This window comes from Microchirus variegatus (genome assembly GCF_963457635.1).
Source record: "Microchirus variegatus genome assembly, chromosome: 5".
NCBI lineage: Eukaryota > Metazoa > Chordata > Actinopteri > Pleuronectiformes > Soleidae > Microchirus > Microchirus variegatus.
Genome location: NC_139806.1, coordinates 35320453 through 35342609, shown reverse-complemented (window position 1 = coordinate 35342609; position 22157 = coordinate 35320453). Strand labels below are relative to the sequence as shown.

The following is a 22157-nucleotide window of genomic DNA, read 5'->3' as shown; positions in this document are numbered from 1 at the left end:
ATGAATTCAACTCAACTTAACTACAGCAGTATTTAAGTTGATTTATAATATAGTGAGGGAAATCTCCTACAAGCAAAAGTTTAACCAGTGGTCAATCATGCAATATGGATTACATATTACACAGGGATTAATTCTTATGAAACCTGACACTTGTAAACAATCGCACTTTGTACCTTTGCAATTGTCTCCTCCATCTGCGTCTGAGTGAGGTTGGGAAGTGTAATTTTCAGGTAGTCCACAATGCTCTCAAAGGTGTCACACTCCACTATCTCCCCCTCATGGCTCCTCAGCAGACAGAGAGCCACTTTAAAGATGACTTCAGTCCCCTGGGCAAATACAAAATCTAAAGGAACAAACAAAAAACAACCACACATATGTATCAGATTTAAAAAAAAAACCTTGTAGTAGTCACAAGTCTTATTATTACTGAGTATAAACCTCTACTAATGTACTGATAAGCATTTGTGTGTGAGCAAACACAGGAGTTTGTTCTAAAAATATACCAAAGATGCGGGACACAAAGCCCAGGGGGAACTGTGAGGCGAAGAGGGTGAGGAACCAAGGTGCTGCGTAGAGGCTCGGGCAGATCTCGAACTCCTCGAAGTGATTGTACAACTCGCGGTGGTAGTCGTGTAGCAGCCTGGAGAGCTGGTACATCTGAACCTGGGATAACACACACACACACACACACACGGCCCGACACAGGCATAAACATTCACAGACAAACACAAACACAAACAGGTCAAAACATGCTCTGCTAGAACAAAACTGGTATAGCAGGACTTACAGGGGAGAGCGTATAAAGGGAGCACTAAGAATTACAAGCTGTCAAATGGAACGTTAGTGTGTTGTTTTAGAGACTTGCTCAAGCAAGTTTCAAGGCCAAGCACTTACTTAGTTGCAATAAGTCTTTCACAACACACAGTTATCAGTGAACAGTGATCGTGACAGTGCAATGCACAGCAAACAGAAAAGAGAAGCAGAAGTTAGGTCCGAGCCCAAATGAGTCTGTTATCATTCTTACGGTTTCCTGGCAGTTACAAAGTAACACACACACATGTACTACCTTTACGTCCTCGTACGTAAAAAAACGCTGCACAAAAAAAAATCCCTCCTGCGTTTGCCAACTCTGCGCGGCTCTAAAAAAAAGGTTTTCAACTGCAGTGAAGCGACAGAAGCGGGAGCTCGCTGCTCGGCTAAATGGTTACCTGGATCAGATTAAACATTACCACGCCTGCTGATGCTGATGCGCTCACCCCTGGTGAGGTCAGCTGATGTTTAACCGAAGCTGAGCAGGCATGCAGGTGTGGTTTCAGTGAGAGGTGGAGACACTTGACTGCTGTTTGCCGTCACTGACTAACTAACCGACACAGAGGAGAGGGCAGCTGCACGACGAAAAAGTAGTGCAGATTTTGGCTACATCTAATAACATTTTTTGAAACTTTGAAGCTTAAATAGTTCTTGAACTAGTAACTGAAGGGGGGGGGGGGGGGATATGGAAAGGCAAATGTTAAATGTTACACAAATAATATGTTAAAGGTCACATAGAGTGGTCCTGTTGCACATATAATGTTAGTTATGGAGGTCTACTTACATACATTAACTTGGTTTTATGGTCAAAAACCTCCTAGCCGATAGAAATCTCTCTTTTCTGACGCTGTTCCCATGGCGCGATATTTCAGACTCAACTCTCTCACCCAGAAGACAGACTGTCTTGTGATTGGCCAGTAGGCGGAAGTGACATATTCAGTGGATCGGTGGATGCACTGCTACTCATTATCAAAACATTGTTTTAACGGTACAGTTGGGAATGGTAAAGCCTCGGGTAAGGATTGTGTTTTGACTGAGAACAGTAACTTTATTTGGTTTCGTTTGGGTGTGGGTTGTGCACGATGGCCCCATATCATGACGTTGTACCGGTGCAAGGACAATGGAGGACAACAGGATGAACGCTGAAAAATGTACGTTTCCCACAAAATCACTAACAAATGCACAAGAGAACAACCCTTTCTTGCAGAAAACAAACTAGGATGGTTGTTTCGCTAAAAACACGTGTAAATGGTTCATCCACTTATGTGTGCGCTCACCTGCAAAGAGACCATGTCAGGCCTGAACTGGCGCCTGATGCCGAGGTCATACATCAGGAACTTCAACATGTCAAAAGCCTGTTCTTCACTCATGTGCAGCAGCAGCACTCCAGCCACAAAGCTGATACCCTGGCAGTAGCCAACCTATGTGGCACAGAGTAAAAAAGAAATAAAAGCTATTGTGACACTACCAACAGTGATTTACAGTGGGGAAAGGTAACAGGATTAGTTAGTTTGTACCTCTGTATCCAGCAGAGAGTAGGCTTTTAGGAGGTTGTAGAGGGAAAGCTGCCCTGCACCCAGCTGGGCTGAGAAGTACTGGTGGGTGGGGAAGGTCCTGCCTGAAGAAGGAGGCAGAATATGTTAGGCCAAGATATTTCTGCAGGCTTTTCAACACGATGCAGTTGGGTAATGTTTAATTTATGTTTACGTTGACAAGTATAAGAAAGATGAATAACAACTAGACTAGTGGATGCAATGAGGTGTGATGCAATACCTTATTTCATTAAGTTAATTCAAACAAAGGTAAAGTAAGCAAGTTGTCTTCATATATCAACTTTTTGTTGTTGTGGCACGAACACAGGAACACATTTTCATTTTGAAAACATACTGCACTGTTTTTAAAGGTGACATAGAGTGGTCCTGTTGCACATAAATGTTAGTTATGGAGGTCTACTTACATATATTAACTTGTTTTTATGGTCAAAAACCTCCTAGTTGCTGTAAACTAGCCGATAGAAATCCTCTTTTCTGACGGTGTTTTTCTGCTGCGAGATTTCAGAGCGAACTTTCACCCCCAGAAGACAGAGTCTTGTGATTGGCCAGTACTATCCAGCACATCCGCTCTCAGAAGCGCTCAGAAAACATTGTTTTAACAGTGTTTAAAAATAGCTTCTTCACGACTCCCCGCCACAGTCCCTTTTATGACTTTGACCCAGAGTCAGACCCAGAGTCAGAAGACACTGTTGCTCGTGAAACACCTCCACAATGGACGTTTTTCTTCTTCTGCGGTTCAATGTACGCAACCGGATGTGCCCGGACTAGTGCCCGGAGCAGGACGATCGGTTGTTCAGGAGAACCGCTGCTTACGTAACTATTACGGGATTTTCAGTGATCTCGTTGAGCCCCGAGATTACAATAAAACACAACGTTCTCAGCAGTGGCTGAACTGTTTGTTTCGAACCGTCAGGGCTTCATAAACAAGGTAATGACGCAGATACACACCAAAAAAACAGCGATAATAGGAACTTCCGGTCTAGTTCCGCTTTAAGTCTTTTAAAGTCTTTTAAATGCTTCCAATAAATCTGTGCATACTGTGCATCAAACTATTTATTTAACAAACAAAATATGATATTGCTGAGGCTAAAGACATGTGCACCATCACCTCAATAATGTACCTCTATACTTTAAATGTAGGGACCCTTTTTTGCAAGATTGCATGCATACCTAGATCCACCAGAATTGCGTGCTGCTGTGCGGTGAGCTGCTTCAGCAGGTCGTGGTAGTGAGTGTCGGGTGCGTGCTGACGCTGAGGCAGCCTGTGATGCAGCCGGTGCTGATGGCAGAAGAGCAACCAGACCTCCCCGCGCCTGCCCTTAGGAATACCTGCGCACAAACACGACAATTGCATAAATGCCCGTTCAAAAATAACCACACGCGTGTATTGCTTCACCAGGGATCACCCACTTCTCTCACTTTTTCACCTTGGCACAGCGCATGATACATCTCTTCCTTGTCTTGCGGGACTGTCGTTCTGCCCGGGGCCGTCAGTTTCCTCTCCCACAATGCCTGTGCATCTTTGGAGCACTGGCCCACTTCCTGGTAGTTCAGCTTCATCTTGCGGATGTGCAGCTCATCTCTGCTCGCTGCAACACAGTCACGGGAGTTGAACACATTTAATGCCGCTTTGTCCATTTCAGATTGTGCTTTGTGTACAGAGAAAATCAAGACCATCGAAGGCAGGCCGTAATAGTAAGAGACGGAATTTTTGAGAGCAGCATCTTCTGTCACCAGTTGCCATGGAAATTGTAGGGCGTAAACACAAGCCACGATACCCGCAATAACGTAAAAAAATACACCTCTGTTATGCCCAAAGTCAGGAAGCGGCTACATTTAGAAAGTGGTGAGAGCCACAAAGGACAAAGGTAACAAAGACACCATTAAGCTATGATCGTCCGTGAACATGCACAATTTATAAAAATAAGCTGAAATGAACCCTAAAGATCGACACCCACAGCCATGCCAACCCTCCGCCTTTAATAACAAATTCTTCTTTTACATCACTTACCTTCTGTTTTTGAAAAAAATGTTTTTCACAGTTAGGTCCTCAGACCAGCATTGGTGTCATAGTAACAAATAAAAGGGAAAGAGATGTGTTGGTATTGGATATCATGAAGGCTAAACAAAGCAAAAAATAAAAAATCATCCTCATCCTTTTCACTGAGGTGTGGTGAGATGTTATTGCACCCCCTAGTGCCTTTCAGGCCGTGGCACAGACTCACATGTTATAATCTTGCATTACAGACAAGGTGTATGAACCTTTTAAAGATGGAGTTCTTATAATTAAGTAGCTATTTAAATATTGCTTCAGCCTTGTTTGAGTTCTGCATGGAGACAAATGGTTGTGTTTTGCAAAAGCTACTCTGTACCCTGTTACTTGGGGAACTCTGAATTCATAGCAGTTACGGTTGTTTTGTACAAAAACAGGGCAACATTTGACATCAAGAGAAACGTATATATATAAAATGCTGAGCCCTTGATCCCTGTCCACTCTCATAAAGTACCAAGACTATTCAGCGTTAGAGCATGTGCGTAACACTTTGATGAAATGTCAACAATAGAACCCAGTGTGAGTAGATTTCAGTACAAGTACAATCTCATGACAGATTACAAATACAACCAGTGTCTGCGGGAAAACAAAGCAAATATCTTGTTTTACTGTATAATTTTCATGTGACCCGGGTGGAGGATATATTCTTTCTTTTTAACGCGCACAGCAGTGAGTGATACTCACCCTCCAGTCTCTGGTTCTCCTTCTCCATGCGGAGCAGGAGGATCTGCTGGTGGATGGCAGTCTTCCAGAGGGCCCTGTAGTCGGCCGCCGTCCTCTTCGGCCTCTCCCCGGAAGAGAGGTCAACTCTTGGCGACAGCAGATGGCCGAAGGGGTCGAGGCTGGAGTCCAGGTCCCGAGGAGAGAGAGGCAACAGCTCTAGAACATCAGAGGAAATGTTTTGAGTATAAAAAAAATGTTTTTTTATTACTCACTACTATTGAAAAAGATATCATACAATACCTATAATCGAAGAAATACAATTACCTTTTGTTTTCTTTAGACATATATGAACAACCCCCCACTCACACCCCACCTCACCCCATTACTGGTTCTAACTCACTACTTTAAATGATTATCTATTGATAATGTTTAATTTAAAATTAATAATGAGTCCACATCCCAAGCCTGTAGAATTACAACACTTGCTTTCAGCCTTTGATAAACCTCAATATTATAATGTAAAGCAATTTTGAAACTGGCAAATGAAGAAAGTTCCTTTATCAGTGTTTATCAAATATTGATCAAATGTGAAAATACTGCATTCCTTTCAACCCTTAGTGCTTTTGACATACAGGTACAAAGAAGGTTATTTTAGAAATGATCTTTTCCACAGAACTTGTGTGCACCCTCTGCCCCTGTGCTCACTTCCCATGCCCTTTTTTGTTTATTCAGAGCATATTCATTCTGCCTCTGTGTTGTGCTGAACTGCTTAGAGGGATTGTGTTACCAGACCTGGGTGCTGCATGGACGCAGAGGGCTTGTTCATGGGTGACGCGACCCTCAGGAAGATCCTCTGTCTCCAGGAAACCCTGCGTGGGGTCGCGAGGAGGCCTCCGGTTACAGAGTCGCCGCTGCTGCTGCAGCCAGAAAACCTCCTGTTCCTGCCTTCGCCATTGCTGTGTGAGAGAGTGCAACGGCGTCAGGAGTCATCTTACATCAACACTCCTTCGGCACACACACACGCACACACTCATCCTTCAGCACACAAGCACTCATACTGTACAGTACATTTAATCTCCAGCACAAGAAACCTTATCCACGCTTTCACATCTCGGCTTCTCCAAGCTGATGAGAAACGGCCGAGATCAACACATGGAAAAACATGTATTGACTGGTTCCCCGATATCGATGTTAATGAGGCGGAATTCAAAATTAGTCAGTAAAAAAAACAACACACAGCCACGGCTGAGGTACATGCATGCTTTTCCCGTCGGCTGGAAAAGAAGGTGCTTTTATTTATTAAGGAGAAAACGTGGCCAAAGGGCTGTTAGTGTCACTACTGCTACTAATACTTTTGTTTCATATATCGAGTCATCGTGTGCTGAGCCTGACCAATTCACAAAAACAGGATTAAAATGGATTTTAAGTCAGAAAAAGTGTTTAATAGACAATGGGCCAGTTGTGATACACAACAACCACACTTAAGAGTTTCTATTCAAGAGTTGAGTGAAGAAAAGTGTGTTTTTACTTTTATATTACAAGGCAAATGTCATGCAACTAGCAACTCTACACCCAAAAATAATACAGTAAGTACATGACAGCAAAAAAATGTATTATTTTTTATTATGTATTTTAGTATTTATGTCAAACCTGCTTTGTACCTTTTTGTAGAGCAGTGTTTAAACACCAATACAATTACACATGGTTGAATAAACTGAAAAATGTCATGATCTGACCTGGTTTCAGCTTGAATGGTATGATGAAATTCTGGATCCTACGTACACTTCAGTTAAAAAAGCGTTTAAGGCTACAATAAAACCTTATGCACTAAAGCAGTTGTAATGACTATATTTCAGATTGTGTTCTTCCTTCTTCTTCAGTTAAATAAACAAGGTTCTCGTGTCACTTGCTGGGTTCAGTTGATAGTAACGGGGGATAATAAGCTTGCTCAGCACGCAAACGCTTGTCTGATCATGTGGGCAGTGAAAAACAGGAAGTGACCTCGGATCAAGTTAAATGTCACAGGGACAACAGTTTTGCTCCGACAGCTGTTCTGCTCGATGCCTCTTATTATGATCTCCTGTTATTAACAAAGAGAGTCACTGACAAGTCACTGAGATAAAGTTGTCTCACGCTGCAACAGAAAGCAAACCAGACTGTGAACAAGTTGTTGGGATTTACATATTATGTATCATCACAGGATACCGCGTGTCAAAAGAAGAATTTCTTGCTATTTCGCATTGTGATCGGTTGCAAACGCTCAGGAGACCACACTGCTGTCACTGTAATGTGAAAATGACATTTCACAACGGTCGGCTCCACTGAATCTCATTCATATTGAAAACGTTAACCTTTAATATCAGTCATCCAGACACATGGACCCAGTGAATTGCTGTCCAAAGAGAGCAGAGCTGGACACGTGCAGCCTCACCACGGCGTGTCACAGTTGGTTAATTAGTGCGGCGGAACAATGAAGGCAACCTTTGGAATGATTTTTCCATCGCTGAACTGAAACAGCAGGAGGAGGACACTTGGAGCAGTGAGTCAATGGAACACTGAATGCCACGGGGTCATGAAAGGTGATGCCAAGAGTGCAAACTGATAGAAGTGTTATACATTTGTATAGTTTCGGTACAAATCAGAGACCGTCTTGCGTTTAAAAATATGTAAATGTATGCTACGCATGCAAGGATTTTTATCAGTGAGTGTTCCCTCGTTGGTCAAAGGTGAGTTCATCAGCGATTAAACGCCCGCAGAGGCTATAAAATCATGCCATCAATATCTGATATAAGATCACACCACTGTCACATCCTGAGGAACCTGAACATGCCAAGATTTTAAAAACGACATTGCATTTGCAACGTGTTCAGTGTTCAGGCTCTTCGGGTTCTTTGATCGTCCAACAGGAGTTCTCCTGCGGTAAAATGTATTGTACTCGGAAAACAACCATGTCCAGTTCTATCAAGGCAGAAGGGGGCGCTAAATAAATGGAACAAACTGGCAAATGAACTCAAAACAGAACACAACTAGCAACTACTTCATGTATATACACATATATACACAAACACGTGTGTGTGTGTGTGTATTCTGTATACTGGCATTTGCAAAGTGATTGTGTTTTGCGTATGTTATTTTAAAGGCATCGGAAATTACAAATGTGCACAAATGCTGTGATACATAACATGTGATCAGCTGTGCAATTCTCTGTGTTATTGTATCCACCACTATTTAATGATCACTAAATAAATTAATAAATGCTGTAAGGTGAGATTAAGTCATTTCGATTTTTTGCATGCAAAAAAATAGACATTCACATGCAAATGCGACAGCAGAGGGGTGTGTCAGCATCCTCTTCCATTTGTGAGAGAAACAGGAAGAGGGCGTGTCCAGCTACAGAGACAATGTATGGAAAAAAGAAGAGATGGAAAGTACTTTTTCTCGCAAAAAAGTTGCCGCGGATGAACGGTAAGAAAGTACAAGGATACAGAGACAAAAAAAAAAGCTTGATGTTAAAAGATATGACAGCCAACATTCCAGCAAAGGTAAAACTTCGCCCCCTTCCCCACCAATCTCATCCCCTTGATCAAGTCCCGGTGGCCGGTGCATTCGGGTCATAGCAGGGGGGGTTTGTCTGAGAAACCCCCCTCTCACCTCTTGAGGCTCCCACTGTCTGCCAGGGAGCTCAGGGAGCCCAGGGAGCCCTGGTAAAAGCTTTTCAGGAAAGTGGGAGCGGAGAAGGAGGAGGGGAGGCCGAAGGAGGACTCGCTCTCCGAAACGCTGCGCGTTCTCGTGACCGCCGCGGGACTGGGGGCGCGCCAAACATGAAATGCCCACAAATGAAAAACAAGCATTACACAAAAGGAAAAAAGGCCTTCTGGTCGGAGAAACAGCAAAAACAAAGGAGGGGATCAAAACAGAGACAGGAAACGTGTGATGCTATTGTTCTAGGACAGGGGAGCAGGGGGGGGTAAAGAGATTTTGAACTAAACAAAGTGCTGCTAACAGACTATGATGAATGCGCGTGTAACTAAACATTTAGTTAGTGATCAAAAGAAAAGCAACGGGTTCCGATTTTTTGGTTTTTTTGGGAGCAAAGTTAGCATTAGCCACATTTTCAAAACGAAACAAGCAAAAGATCAACTACTACAGGTTGCATCATCTACACGGATCATTCCTTTTCCCCCCCCGAAACTAGCGATGCAGTGAGTGACAGCTGAAGTGTGCGTTACCTGCTCTGCAGCAGCTCCGGGTTGACAGAGTGTTGCCTGTGCAGTGGAGCCGGTTTGCCCTGGCCGCTCGGCTGTCCCTCGAAGGAGATGCGCTTCTTCACAGGTGGATGGCTGAAGGTGTGGGCACGGCGACGGAACTGCTGACCGCCCTCGGGGTCATCGTCGGGGAAGGGGGGAGGGGAACCTGGAGGGGAGTGACCAGGAGACTCCTCATCCTGCTGAAGAGGAGAGGAACAAATATGATATTATAGTTGGATTTATCTGCTGTATGTGACTTTACAGCTGAGTGACAGAGGCAAATACACGATAAAGCCAAATACAATATAAAGACAAATCAGTCAATATTGAACTACATTATTGAAATAATGTCAGATAATCAAAGATTGAGTGGTTTAAGAAACCACTAAATTGTGGTTTTAAAAGACTTGATGGAAAGAAAACAACAAACACTTGTTTGAATATTACAGTGATATATTGCAGTAGAAGAAAATTATATTCCAATATATATAGTTATTGATAAGCTGCACATTATTTAATCACAAATTCATATAAATATTCAGTTGCACTGTATGGGACATAATAACCTGGGTATGAGCAAAATCGACCCTAAATGACAGAATGATGAAATACAAACTACACAAAGCCTGAGATACAACTCATTGAATTCCAGAGACTGACGCCAAACAAACACTCAAGTTACAGGTCTGCACTCACCTAACCGAGGAAACCCCAGAGCAGGACTCATTCCAGGTTCAACTTTCCACTCAACACCCTCACACTATTGCCTCGTGCCCAGTGCTGCGACTCCCACATCTATTGTATTCTAATGGACAATGTCCTGTGACTTACAGTGTCACGTACCATTGGTTGGGGAGGATCTAAGCACGGGCAACGCCACATCAGTCTCCTCCCATCATGCTTTTAGAGCCCTCCCTCTCTGATACCCCCATGACAGGAGGGGTTCAGCCACACTGATGTGTATAAGGAAATTTAAAAAAACCTGCTACTCTCGTTTCTTAATTTATCATCTAAATCCCACTTCATTTCACTGTTTGCTGAAATGCTAACGTGACATTTCGTGTCATTTTTGGACGCTCTAATAAAACGAAATGGTTCATAAACAGTGTGTTGTGTCCTATGAGAAGGCAAAGAAGAGGAAGCCAGGACAGGCAATGGCTCAGCAGACACAAAAAATGGACATCCTGACTTGAATTTCCTGCATGCTGGGCCATCAGTATCCTGATATTTTCCCCAGATGACGACTTATTGGCTTAATTCTTGACAAACAACATTCCTCTGTTTGTTGGCGATTGTTGACTGCGTAAAAAAAAATGTCAGAAGAACAATGTATGTCTTCAAGTTGCACAGATTGCCTATGAAATTATCTTTAGCTCTTCGTAGTTGTGTGCGGCTATGACCAGTTCATTTAAATTTTGCAAATCTGGAGAAGCAAATACTGTTTGGTTAAAGCAGGAAGTGTAGCAGCTTTAACAAGGTTAATAAAATCCTCCAACTGCCTGCTGCTTAAAGAGTTAAATCTTACTCTTGATGGTTCATAAGTGGTTTCCGAAGTAAATCTGACATAAAAGGGCTGACTGACTGCACAAGGCAAATTAAAAGCCTTATGACGGCCGGGTGAGCCCATTTTCTCTCTGCCTTTGTGTGTGTTTTTAACACAATGAGCAGGTGACATGTCAAAATGTCTGATTAGACATTTCAAATAATATCTTAAGCCTTTTGTGTCTTCAGAGGTAGCAGCAGTATGTGAAACATGATCGTAGTAATTGCAGCAGCTGTTGATGATGATTATGCTACTAGCTTCAAGCTTTTGTCCTGTTTGGTCTTGTGACACACGATGCAACACTATTCATATGATGTGCACTTAAAACAGACTCTGCCAAGCAACACTATCACTATACCTGATTGAGGGAGCGTTTGTGTGTATACAGCAGCAGTGCAAGGGGCGGGTGGGGGCAAGAAGCATTCACATTCAACGCTCTGGATTCACTCCCCTGAAACGCACTACCATTGCAATTGTCTCACTTCTCTAGCGTAATGTTGCTGTTGCCTCAGTCTGTCTTTTGACATAAAACATGTATGTAGCATGAGACACAAGATCTAAACACCACTTACTGAGAGAGTGCAGAGATAAGATTCATGTGGAGCTGAGACTTCATCGGCTTTATGTGAACTCATTTGACAATTGTTTGACGAGTGTTACACACACTTGCCTGTATTTAAAATATATCATATAAGAGAAACGGTTGAATTGTGGTCCGAGAAAATCGGGTTTTTAAGTTTTCTTTTTTTTTTTTTTTTATTAGAAAATATGTTCTTTTGCATAGTTTGTCCTCTGTTTTTCTTTGAAACCATCCATTAAGTCTGAATCTTGACCTCGCCATGACTGATGAGGAGTCAGAGGTACAACATCACACCACTGCTGCACATTCTCCACCGTAGTGACACACTGGAGCCCTGACAACCCTAAATGGTTCACTGACACTTCTACAAACACACGCCCCGCTGCATGATTCTGCCTTTTGGCCCATACATGCGGTGCATTCTCATGTATCCATGTGAGAAGAACACCTTGCTCAAAAGTGAGAATTCCCAGAGTCCTGCAAATGAAACTCTAGAAATTCCCTGGTTCCTCCTAAACCACACTTACTCTGTCAAAACTGCTAATGCTTCCCATGCTCCCCAGGCGGCCCCGCATTCGGTTGGCACCCTGGTGATGAAGACAATTACACAAAATTAAAACAAATTAGGGTAACACAAATGGGTAAATAAGAATAAAAAGGCATGCGTAGAAATGAATATATATATATATATATATATATAATGTATATATATATATATAATGTATATATAAATTAAAGATGAACAAATAAGTTTTTCAAACCATTTCTGTTCTGGACAAGAAGTGTTGCTATTGTCTAAACAACACTATATAAAATATATCCACATATCTGACTCATATTATCTTGGCTTGACAATGGTAACAGTGACAACATGAGGTCAAGTCTCTGAGACAATAACAGATGGCAGCAGAGGTTTTAGTTTGCCTGGATTCTTTGACTAAGGAATTATTCTGTTGTTTTACTGGCAGATGTAGGTCAATCCAATCCCCTGAATGACAGTGACACACGGAAACAGACCGACACAAAGACTGTGCAGGAAGATAAACTCAGGTACACAATGTTGTCTGTCTGGGGTGAAGACAAAGGACAGCTGTGGTGAAGATCATTTTATTCCTTATCTTATATATGACACAGGGCGAGAGGCAGGGTGATGATGAGGATGACAGAAGGGAATTAAAGAGCAGCGAAATGTGGGGCTAGACGATATATTTTTTAAAAAAACAACAACAACAAAAGACTCACCCTTGCAAAAATATTCTCTAAGGAGTTGGTGAGGGAGGTGCGTGCTTTATTCTTCAGAATATCAAGTTTAAAGCGACTGCTGGTGGCTGTGCCATCACCTGCTGCCGAGCTGTTTGCTGCATTCTGATGGATGAGAACAAGAGGACAAAAGGAAAAAATCGACACATATATAATTACTGTAAAATGTGCCTTAGATGACTGTGAAAAATACAAATTCAGAGCACCAACACAGTAGTTAAATGACTAATGCCATTTGAGTAATAACATTTACCATAAACCCCTCAGGTTAAATCATGATAAATGTTTATGTTTACCATGTTATGGATTGAAAAAGTGATTGAGTTAATGACCAGCTTAGAAACAGTCTGGTGGTGTTTAACATGGCATTCTACACATGAGAATCTGCGGGAGGCTGATCCAGGCAGGTCCTGCCTGACCAGGGCTGGACAAAATAATCTGAAATGATATGCAGGTCCAGGTCAGGTGTGGTCACGTTTTATTTGGCATTTTATTTTCTATGTGCATATACTGACAAATACTGTCTTTTAATATGCATGTCTGTAATCACGGAGAACCAGTCATAACAATGGTATTCCGGCAATGTCACATAACCCGGTGCAGCTAAGATTAAGTGCATCAGACTTGGGTCTTTATGCTGCAGAATTATGTGATTGGTTTTTCATTGTTTACAGGAAAACACGTTTACCTGAGGACATTCACCGATGTGAAGGTGGGACTTTTGTTTGGTTCCACAAAGCTGCCGCAGATGGAAAATCACCAGCTCATTCTCTTCCTGGTCCGACCCGGGCTTCAGTCTCTGCAGACATGCAATGAAAACAGGTCAAAACCCAATGTGGGGAAAAAAACAGATGCAACAACAAAATAATGTTTTCAATCAGTCAGGGAAACACTGTTAATTAAGGCCACATTATACTTCTCCGACTGCGTAATGCGTTATCCGACTGCGTCACCACGGAGACGCCTCGAGCCTTCATACTACTGCGTCGTGGTGACGGATACACGCTGCAATTTCCCGCCCAATCAGTAGGGGTCGCTGCGCAAGGTTGTTGTGCTTTTGGCTACAGTGAGCAATGGCGTCCAAGAGAGAAAGACTGTTGTTGTTGAAACAGTGGCCCGTTTCTCACTTTTCTGTGTCACGGAATGCAGTTTTTAGATAATTTGAGGCGAGGAAATTGGCCATTTAGAGTCTGAACATGTGCTGTGTGTGTTAAGATACGACGTATTTATAGTTTGGCAGCGACGTCGTCGGCGGTGATCAGCTCCGCCTCTGTGGACGCTCGGTGCTCACTGTGAGCCGGCACAGAGCGGCTTCGCTCGGCCTGTCCTGAGGACCAATCGCAGCTCTTGCCGTCTCCGTTGTCCCTTGACGGAGTGACGGACGAATATTTCGTGCAGGAGTATAAATTGGGCTTAAGTCGCTGGAGTATCGGGGGAGAGTGGGAACTAAACAGAGCCAAACCTTACCTGAATTCTCTCAAAAATCTCAACCTGCTCATTGTCCGTCAGTTGGGAGAGATACTTTTGGATGGCCAGCTTTGCTCTGGGCGGGTAGAGACCTAGAAACACAAGAGCTGGCTTTAACTCTGAGAAAACAGACCACACATCAATATATTCAGTGAGCGAAGCGTGGAGTATTTACTGGATGTATTTATGTGGTCTAACCTTCAATTCGCTCACAGAGCTTGTGCAATTTATGCATGGGGCAGGCTTCACAGAGCTGGATCGGGGTTTTGCTGCTTTGTAAGGTTGCTGCCGTAGTGAAGGCCTGCTTCAGTGTCAGCATCACCTCATCCACCTGAAAAACAACACAGATTTGAATAAATAAAGATATTTGTCTAACAGAAAGAGTTAAAGTGACATTCATTTCCACCTGTCGAGTGACTCACCAAGGACTCGCTGGCACACTGAAAAACGAAGCAAATATACTGACTGGGACCAGCCTCTGATTGGTCCCTGCAGATGAATCCAAAATGGTCGGTATGCTTGATGCCCTGTAGCAAAGTCAAGACAAACAGGGAGCCAGAATAAACGTCAGGTCATAATTTTGTCCAATAAAAATCATATAAGTAATCACTCCATCTCCATATTCCACAGTCCATTTAATTAGAGAAATGACCACTTTGCTCATATCAGACTCTACATTATCTTTATGGGCAGCTTTTTAAAAGAAATGGGCCTGTAAAAGAGGGGCATACATCTACATAACTGAGAAAAATGTGGCCTTAAATGGAAAAAACTGAGAGACGCTAATGTTGAAAAAGGCAAATTAGTCAGATTGGGACTGTAGCTGTAGATGTGAGAGAGAAAGGCTTTTAGTGTAAACACAGCGAGTAAAAATAAACTGACGTGACAGCAGGATGAGATATCTTTGAAGTTCTTCTCCAGCACCACTGTCTTACTGTCTGGACTTATGAGGTTGACTTCAAAACGCCCCACCTGTGAAGTGCAAGAGTACATGTCGGTCAGAGAGAATTTTCAAGTGCAAGGACAAGTGTGAACACAACATTTTAATACAGTTCATAGATCATGGATTTAACTTAAGGCAAAAGGAGTATATAGGTGTGAAGTGACAAGAGCTCTGGGTATTCTAACAGACATAAACACACTCGCACTCAAAAATCAAGGTCATCGAGTGTGCGCCAATGATTTTTCCCATAATTGACTGCTGTGTGTAGAGTATCATATTGAGTGCCGTGCTCTAGTTTTTAAAATTAGCTTCATGGTTAAACGGGCATGCTGTGAGTGGAATGGCAGCTGCCTCGCTCTGCAGCGGCATGCTTTACATAAAGCGGCAGCCTTAACGTTTTCACCGGGGCAGCGCTCGAGTGGCAAATTCTGATGCAGGGAGTTACAGCCTCTTTAAATGAAGCAGTAACAACACGGGACCAAGCTAGTCTCTGTGTTATGTGCTGCCAGCCACGTGCACGTAAAAATGATTTGCAGCGGCAAAAAGCTCACAGGCTGAAGCAAAGGCGGGGAGGGGTTTCAAACGGTAAGCAGCCCTGAGGCCTGCAGGCCTTTAGTTTTGTTGTGTGACAGATAAGTTCTTCAATGCAATTTATGACTCGGCAGCTGTGAGAAAAAAACACCTTCGTATAATTGACAAAAGAGTATATTTATAGTTTTGCCCATAAACCTAACCGTGCACTTCAACATGGGAGTAAATCCAACAAGACTTAGTACAACTGTAAATTGTATGGCGTTCATCTATATTACAATCACACATTATAGTTCAATTACTTCACTGCAATTACTGTAATTCAAATATAATAGATCCCTCGGTCCGCTCAAGGTACCTGAGTGCATCCTACACCACACGTTTTAATGACTGTGATTAAATGGAGTAAAGTCTACTGCAGCTGAACTTGGAGATCAGATAACTCTGAGCACATTCTGATATCAAGGCGTGAGCCGACGTAACAAAGCAGCGTTTCTTGACTTCCTTGATTACCTGGAAGAGCATGGTTCTGTTCTTGTCCGCGTCGGACGGCTGAACGTTGTTCGGTGCACTGGCGTGTCTGCGCCGCGCGGGGGCCATGATGACGCCCTCGCCCGGCTTCCTCTGCAGACTCGCCGCCAAGCTGTTGCAGCGCGTGCGGAACTCGTGGGGCTCCTCAAACCCGGAGTCCTCCAGGATGCACTCGGGGAACGCTCCGCGCAGACTGCTTTGACTGGCACTGCCGGAGATCACTCTACCTGTGGATCCAGCAGAGATACAAAGTGACTGACTTGACCCGTATTCACAAAATGTGCCAGAATAGAAAGCCTGGCACGTAACAACAACAACAATGGTGCGATTAAGGCTGGGTATTGATTAATAACTACGGCTTCTTGTCGATTCAGCCTCTTTTTACAAGGTCTTTACCTTCGCCTGCGCTTGCGTCCTCCATACGAGGAACTTCTTGGTCTTCCGTACTCTCAGTCAGAGCGGCGGAGAGCGGGTCTCCTTCGCTCGCCATGACGAGCTCCACGGGGGCACCGTCCATGGACGCCCGCTGACCATTGAGCAGACGCAGGCGCTTGCGCTCGAGCTCATGCTGACGAAACTTATCAATGCAATCGTCGATGAGCGTGGACGCAGCCTTCTTGTGTGCAACTGTGACCTGGAAATTGTATTTAATCCAATAGCAGTTGTTCAATGACTTTGTTAAAGGAAGGCAAACCATATAATTAAGGCACGTGCATTAGTGTTTTACCTTGCCACAGTAAAGCACTTCATACTTCTGGGAGTTGTAGAAGGCCTCATCGCCTTCCTGTTTGGGCTTGGAATTTTCCTTCAGGGCTGATTTGGACACTTGGCGAATACTGGCGATCACCTCTGCGACCTGTACAAAACACGAGAGCAACAATGACATATGACGACTAGGAAGACGCACAAAATGGACAATTCTAACAAACGAGAAGGGAAGTGGAACCAAATGCCAGGGGAGCCTACAACTGAACAACACCAGACCCACATAACTATTAAATTATGGTCAAAAATGAAGAAGAAACCAGTTAATTAAACTTCTTTATGGGCAAAAAAAACACACTTTACAAATATAAAGTGACACATTCAGCAAAATTATTATGTAAACAAAAGTATTATGTGTGCAATGCTTTTACACAATAGCGATACTATTGAAGTTTTTATGATATTGCAATTGAAGATATTGTGACGATTGCTGCCATCATATCAATGTGGGTCACACGGGTCATCACAACAAAAGATATGATTGACTGACTTTATGTTGGGACAGTAAGACACGGTATAATGTGGGAACACACACACACACACACCCTCACTGCAGGATAAAAAAAGAAATCAGAAACTTGAAGGTCGCCGATCCTGTTTCTGCTCCACTGTGTCAGGCACAGGAACAGCAAGCGCCGTGACAGTAATGCACATCCATGGGAGAAAAAAAACAAGTCATGACAGCAAACTGTGAAGCAATACCTGAGAATGTGAGGCCAGTCCATCCTTCACCTTTACAACTGAGAGTAACAGAAAAAGGGTCTGAAGACGGGGAGAACTGAATCACAGCTGCACTTAAAAAAAAACAAAAAAAAAACATTTGGCATGCAGCTCTCTAGAAGGCAACAGAGGCTGAAACCAGGGCCACCGCCAAGGTCAGGCACATACTGTGTTTAAGACAACAATGAGCAGTGACAGCAAACAGTGCACACATCTATTGTACATGATAGCAGCTGCATGATGACTGTTGAGCAAATATTTTTTTAAGTGGACTAGGGAGGGAAAGTTATGTAACAAACTACTTTAGAGGTGGAACCCAGATTAAAAAAAAATGCACAGAAGCGAGAGGACGGACAAACAGGAAAGGATGGATTGTGAAATAAACAAAACATCCAGACAAAGACCAAACCTGCTCTTCGTGGTTGATGCACGAGTCACAGGCGTGAAATAGCCGCCCGCCATATTTTCTACTTTGGCCACAGGAGCTATTTTAATGCTCCATTTTCCAAGTTCATGCTTTCCCAACGGTTGAGGCCTGCGTGGCTGCTGAGGACTGTACTGAGATGAAGAAAATGGTGGGGGGAGGTAGGGGCTGTTGGTAATACATACTCGGGCTTTCTTTTGACCCAAACACACCTCTGACCTGTGGTACTGATGTCCTTACAACAAGCAAATGTCTTGCTGTCTGCAAATAACCTTGTTACAATCACTTTTGCACTAACACTACTGCAGGTCAAGGAATTTCCGAAGGCCTTGGTGGCCGAGAATCACAGCTGTACCGTCTGCGCTGTCATGCGATAGGCTTAAGTCCTGTAGGGAAAATATAACGGAGCCGTCTTAACATTTAAAGAAACTGCTGGATAATACATGAGTAAGGCAACACCAACGTACCATTTGATCTAATTAATTATTTGTGGTCTAGATCCAGTAAAGGTGTTAATCTGAGACAGGCCCGAATGCTCCTATAAAGGAAAGACTGTGTTTTTTTCCACTGGAAACATATTCAAACCAATGAAAAGCCCATGTTTAATCATGCAGATTCATTTTCACTGACTGATGCACGTCTGAAAGCACGTCTATAAACACCAGAATCCACACGCGAGCGTTTAGAGCTTAGTAGAAGACAATCGCAAGGATTGTCTTCTTTGAGCTGGGAGAGTCCCGAGCACGGCTCAAGTAGTGTCAACGCACCCTTCAATAGGCCCTAATGGTATCTGATCAAACAGCAGCTGCCACGTAGCTGTGTTTATCTCACGCAGCACCATCGAGTAAAACCACAGGGTAACAAACAGCGAGTCCTCAACACACCCGCCGCCCTGCACAGCATCTGCAATCAGACCTGATTAGGCTTCTGTCATAGACACTCGGGTGAACTCCGTCAACCGAACCATATCAAAATATAAAAGCCGAAATAGAGGTCACAGGTGAGCAATATGGAGTAAATAAAAGATAATAAAATCCATTTTTACAGACGTTTAAAGCCATATTTCAACTGTAAAAAAAAATCAAATAAGACGCTGATAAGACTCTAGGTGTAACCTGGATAAATACTGTTGCTTTAGTTGAGTGCACGTAAAAATAAATGTCTTCATGTGCTTGGACTTCTTCATTCTAAAAACACTCAATACTGTTTAGTTGTCACATGTTCATATCCCAACCTCGCTACTCGTTATGGCAGCAGCAGCGTGACGTTCTTTGCTGTTCCGTGTGCCTGAGGGCGTAGTCAGTGCCTCAGCGTGAACGATCTTCATGTACCAACTGAGAACAAAGCAGGGCGGGAGCTCATATCATAAGTACAAATCACTGCATGTGAAGACAGCAGTGACACAAACTGTCTCTACTTATACGATACCGTGCTAAAGTCATTAGATTTGTTGTTTTTGCAGAGCTATAATTACAGTACAAGTTATTACTCGGTCTCCTTATTGGAACACACACGTATGCAGTTTTAAAACAACAACAACAACATATTTGGGGGGGGAATGGTCTCTATAGGTTAAATTGTCTAATATTTAGTGTGATCTACCTTAACACTTGTAATAATAGCACAACCCAGCTCTGTTAAACCTGAAGTGGAGCAATAATGCATGTTTTTGTTCACACCTATGTTTGTCCTACTATTTCATGTCAACAAATATCTGCTGTGAAAAGGTGAAAATGTCTATTACACTAATGTTTTTTCAAGACATGCATTACTTACACATAATATATATAAGACCAACGTTCAATCACATCATTCCTATTCAAATGCCAATGATCACAGGATTTAACAGAAAATCCTTCACAATACTTTACTTCCATCGGTTTTTTCTGTCTCAAATACATGTGTTATTATGTTATAACAAAAGAAAGAAGGCCATTGACTTACAATAGACCAAAGAGGGTAAGTTTAAGCTAAAATGTGGAACTTACCTAATCATGTGACTTAAACTACCTAAGTTGAAAGTGACACTGTTTCCTTTGTTTGTTTTTCGTGTTTTATGGCAGTTGGTGTTTTTCTCTCCTTTGCCTCTCCTGTCCACGACTTTCTCCTTTAACCTCTGCCTTGCTTTGCTAGTGTTTTGTGATAATACAAAGTTATTGCATCCATGACTGGCGGAGGTTGGGAGAATATTTAATTCACTGTCACAGACGTCAGCGCAACTCAGTGGTGTTTAAAGGTTTCTTTGGCAATAAATATTTTCATGTCAACAGACGGCGACTGGGTTATGCATGCATGCTTACTAGCACAGGTGCAGCAAATAACAAGCTCATGCAATGGCAAGGTGCAGAGAAAAGAGTTGTGTGTCTTATGATAACATGGCTGGGTTATAAAATGGAAGATATCATTTTTACTGAGAGCTAGAGTTAAGTTTAAAGGAAAATAATAATGATTATTCATCCCAGCTAGGGTTTATGGCAAAAAAATATTTCCCAAATTCAGATCTGGACAGTCAAGTGTCACTAAATCCATGGAGCGTGATCAACACAACAGTCAGAGATGCTTCATTTCCAAGTGAGAGCAAAGGTAAAGGTTCATGCTGTGAGAAGAATCACACTGAAGTAGTATCTTTGAGGATGTATGTGTCCCAGTGATTTAACTCTAGCTTAAAGCTTTTACACTGTCCATGATGTAGAGCACTGGCTTTAGAAACTGGAAGAAAAAAATATACAAGAACTAAAGTCATATTTCAAGACGAAGAAGTCAGACTTGATTTTTTTCAGTGGAGCGTGTTTCAAACAAAGAACCACTCACATTGTTTACACACAGGCTTTGCATTGTCAGACTCTTTTTTTTATTTTTTTTATTTCCGTGAATAATAATACCAGCTCCGATCCTCTGTTCCACAAGACCTCGTTTCATTTTAACCTTTCACATCATGCCACACGTGTCTCACTGTGTGTGTGTGTGTGTGTGTGTGTGTGTCTGGGTTTGCACTATGCATCCCTGTCACATCACCAGCTAAGAATAGACTTGAAAACAAACCTGTCGGTGCCGAAACAAAGCAATATTTCAATCATGTTTTGAAAAACCCAGCGAGGATAAATAGAACCGATCCACAGATGCACAATGTGAAGGGGTCTATTATTTTAACAGCGAATACCTGGTAAATAATCAAATCATCGAGAGTGACTGCAGCAGCAGAGTGCTGCTACAGTAACCCGTGCATTCCACACGGTCTACCTTCCACATGTCCCTAGCTTGCTGGCTGTCAAACCAGTTTCTGTTGCGTAATGCGTACGCTGAAAGGGGGTATGTTCAAGATCTCTCTCTCTCTGACTGCCGTATACGCGCTGTAATCCTAGCAGAGTGGCGCTGCTCCTTCCCTGCGCATACCACAAGAAACACGATACGACACAGGCATGTTTGAGATTGATGCAAAAACGTACGCACAACACATGATACCTGTTTGTTATCTGTTCCGGGTTTTTTCCTGGAAAATAAAAAAGGATCCGACGCGAACAAGTGCGATGAATTAGGAATCGCGTGTGCATTAAAAAACCAGCACTTCAGGATTCATTTGTTTACACGCAAAAAAACTGTTGTCAGGATTTATTCACTTCCACAAACTCTCACACACATAACCAGACATGTCACTATGTCACACACACATTCAGCTTGACCTCAGAAAAGACTGCACAGTCAAACGCTTGACTCAACTCCCACCTTCCTGATTTTGAAACGTTTACCACACATCTTGCGTTGTTACTCAAGACTGGCATGCTGATCAGCATGTAAATATGCTGACTCAATGTTGTTGTTATCACACCATGGGCATCGACCAGAGACCCTAAACAGAGGGCGATCACAAAGACAGGGAAAACAAAGCAAAGCAAGCTGCTCCATTTATCACTGAACGGTGGCCTAAATACTTAATGCCAAAGTAAACATGTTTGGGCTGTTGACTAATCTACAGTATTTGAGATTAAATGACATCCTGGTAATCTCGAGGACGTTTGAGCTCAGGCTTTACTTTGTTTTTTGTTTATACTTTCAGTAGACAGTCAGTG

General features: G+C 42.8%; 1 protein-coding gene across 2 annotated transcripts in view; it reads right to left on the bottom strand.

Moving 5' to 3' along the window:
* Positions 1-22157, bottom strand: part of tbc1d4 (TBC1 domain family, member 4) — a 28801-nt gene that overhangs the window by 4658 nt on the left and 1986 nt on the right. Inside the window, exons 3-22 of one of the 2 annotated variants that reach the window (XM_083889171.1) lie at positions 16909-17037; positions 16578-16815; positions 16164-16408; positions 15059-15148; positions 14599-14703; positions 14375-14507; positions 14177-14268; positions 13398-13508; positions 12692-12814; positions 11977-12036; positions 9309-9526; positions 8731-8883; positions 5872-6035; positions 5101-5295; positions 3791-3952; positions 3534-3692; positions 2328-2428; positions 2088-2231; positions 504-663; positions 174-343 (exon numbers count right to left, since the gene is read on the bottom strand). In XM_083889171.1, coding sequence (XP_083745297.1) covers positions 174-343; positions 504-663; positions 2088-2231; positions 2328-2428; positions 3534-3692; positions 3791-3952; positions 5101-5295; positions 5872-6035; positions 8731-8883; positions 9309-9526; positions 11977-12036; positions 12692-12814; positions 13398-13508; positions 14177-14268; positions 14375-14507; positions 14599-14703; positions 15059-15148; positions 16164-16408; positions 16578-16815; positions 16909-17037 — 2952 coding nt within the window. The remainder of the gene's footprint in view (positions 1-173; positions 344-503; positions 664-2087; positions 2232-2327; positions 2429-3533; positions 3693-3790; positions 3953-5100; positions 5296-5871; positions 6036-8730; positions 8884-9308; positions 9527-11976; positions 12037-12691; positions 12815-13397; positions 13509-14176; positions 14269-14374; positions 14508-14598; positions 14704-15058; positions 15149-16163; positions 16409-16577; positions 16816-16908; positions 17038-22157) is intronic. The other variant, XM_083889172.1, reaches the window with a different exon arrangement.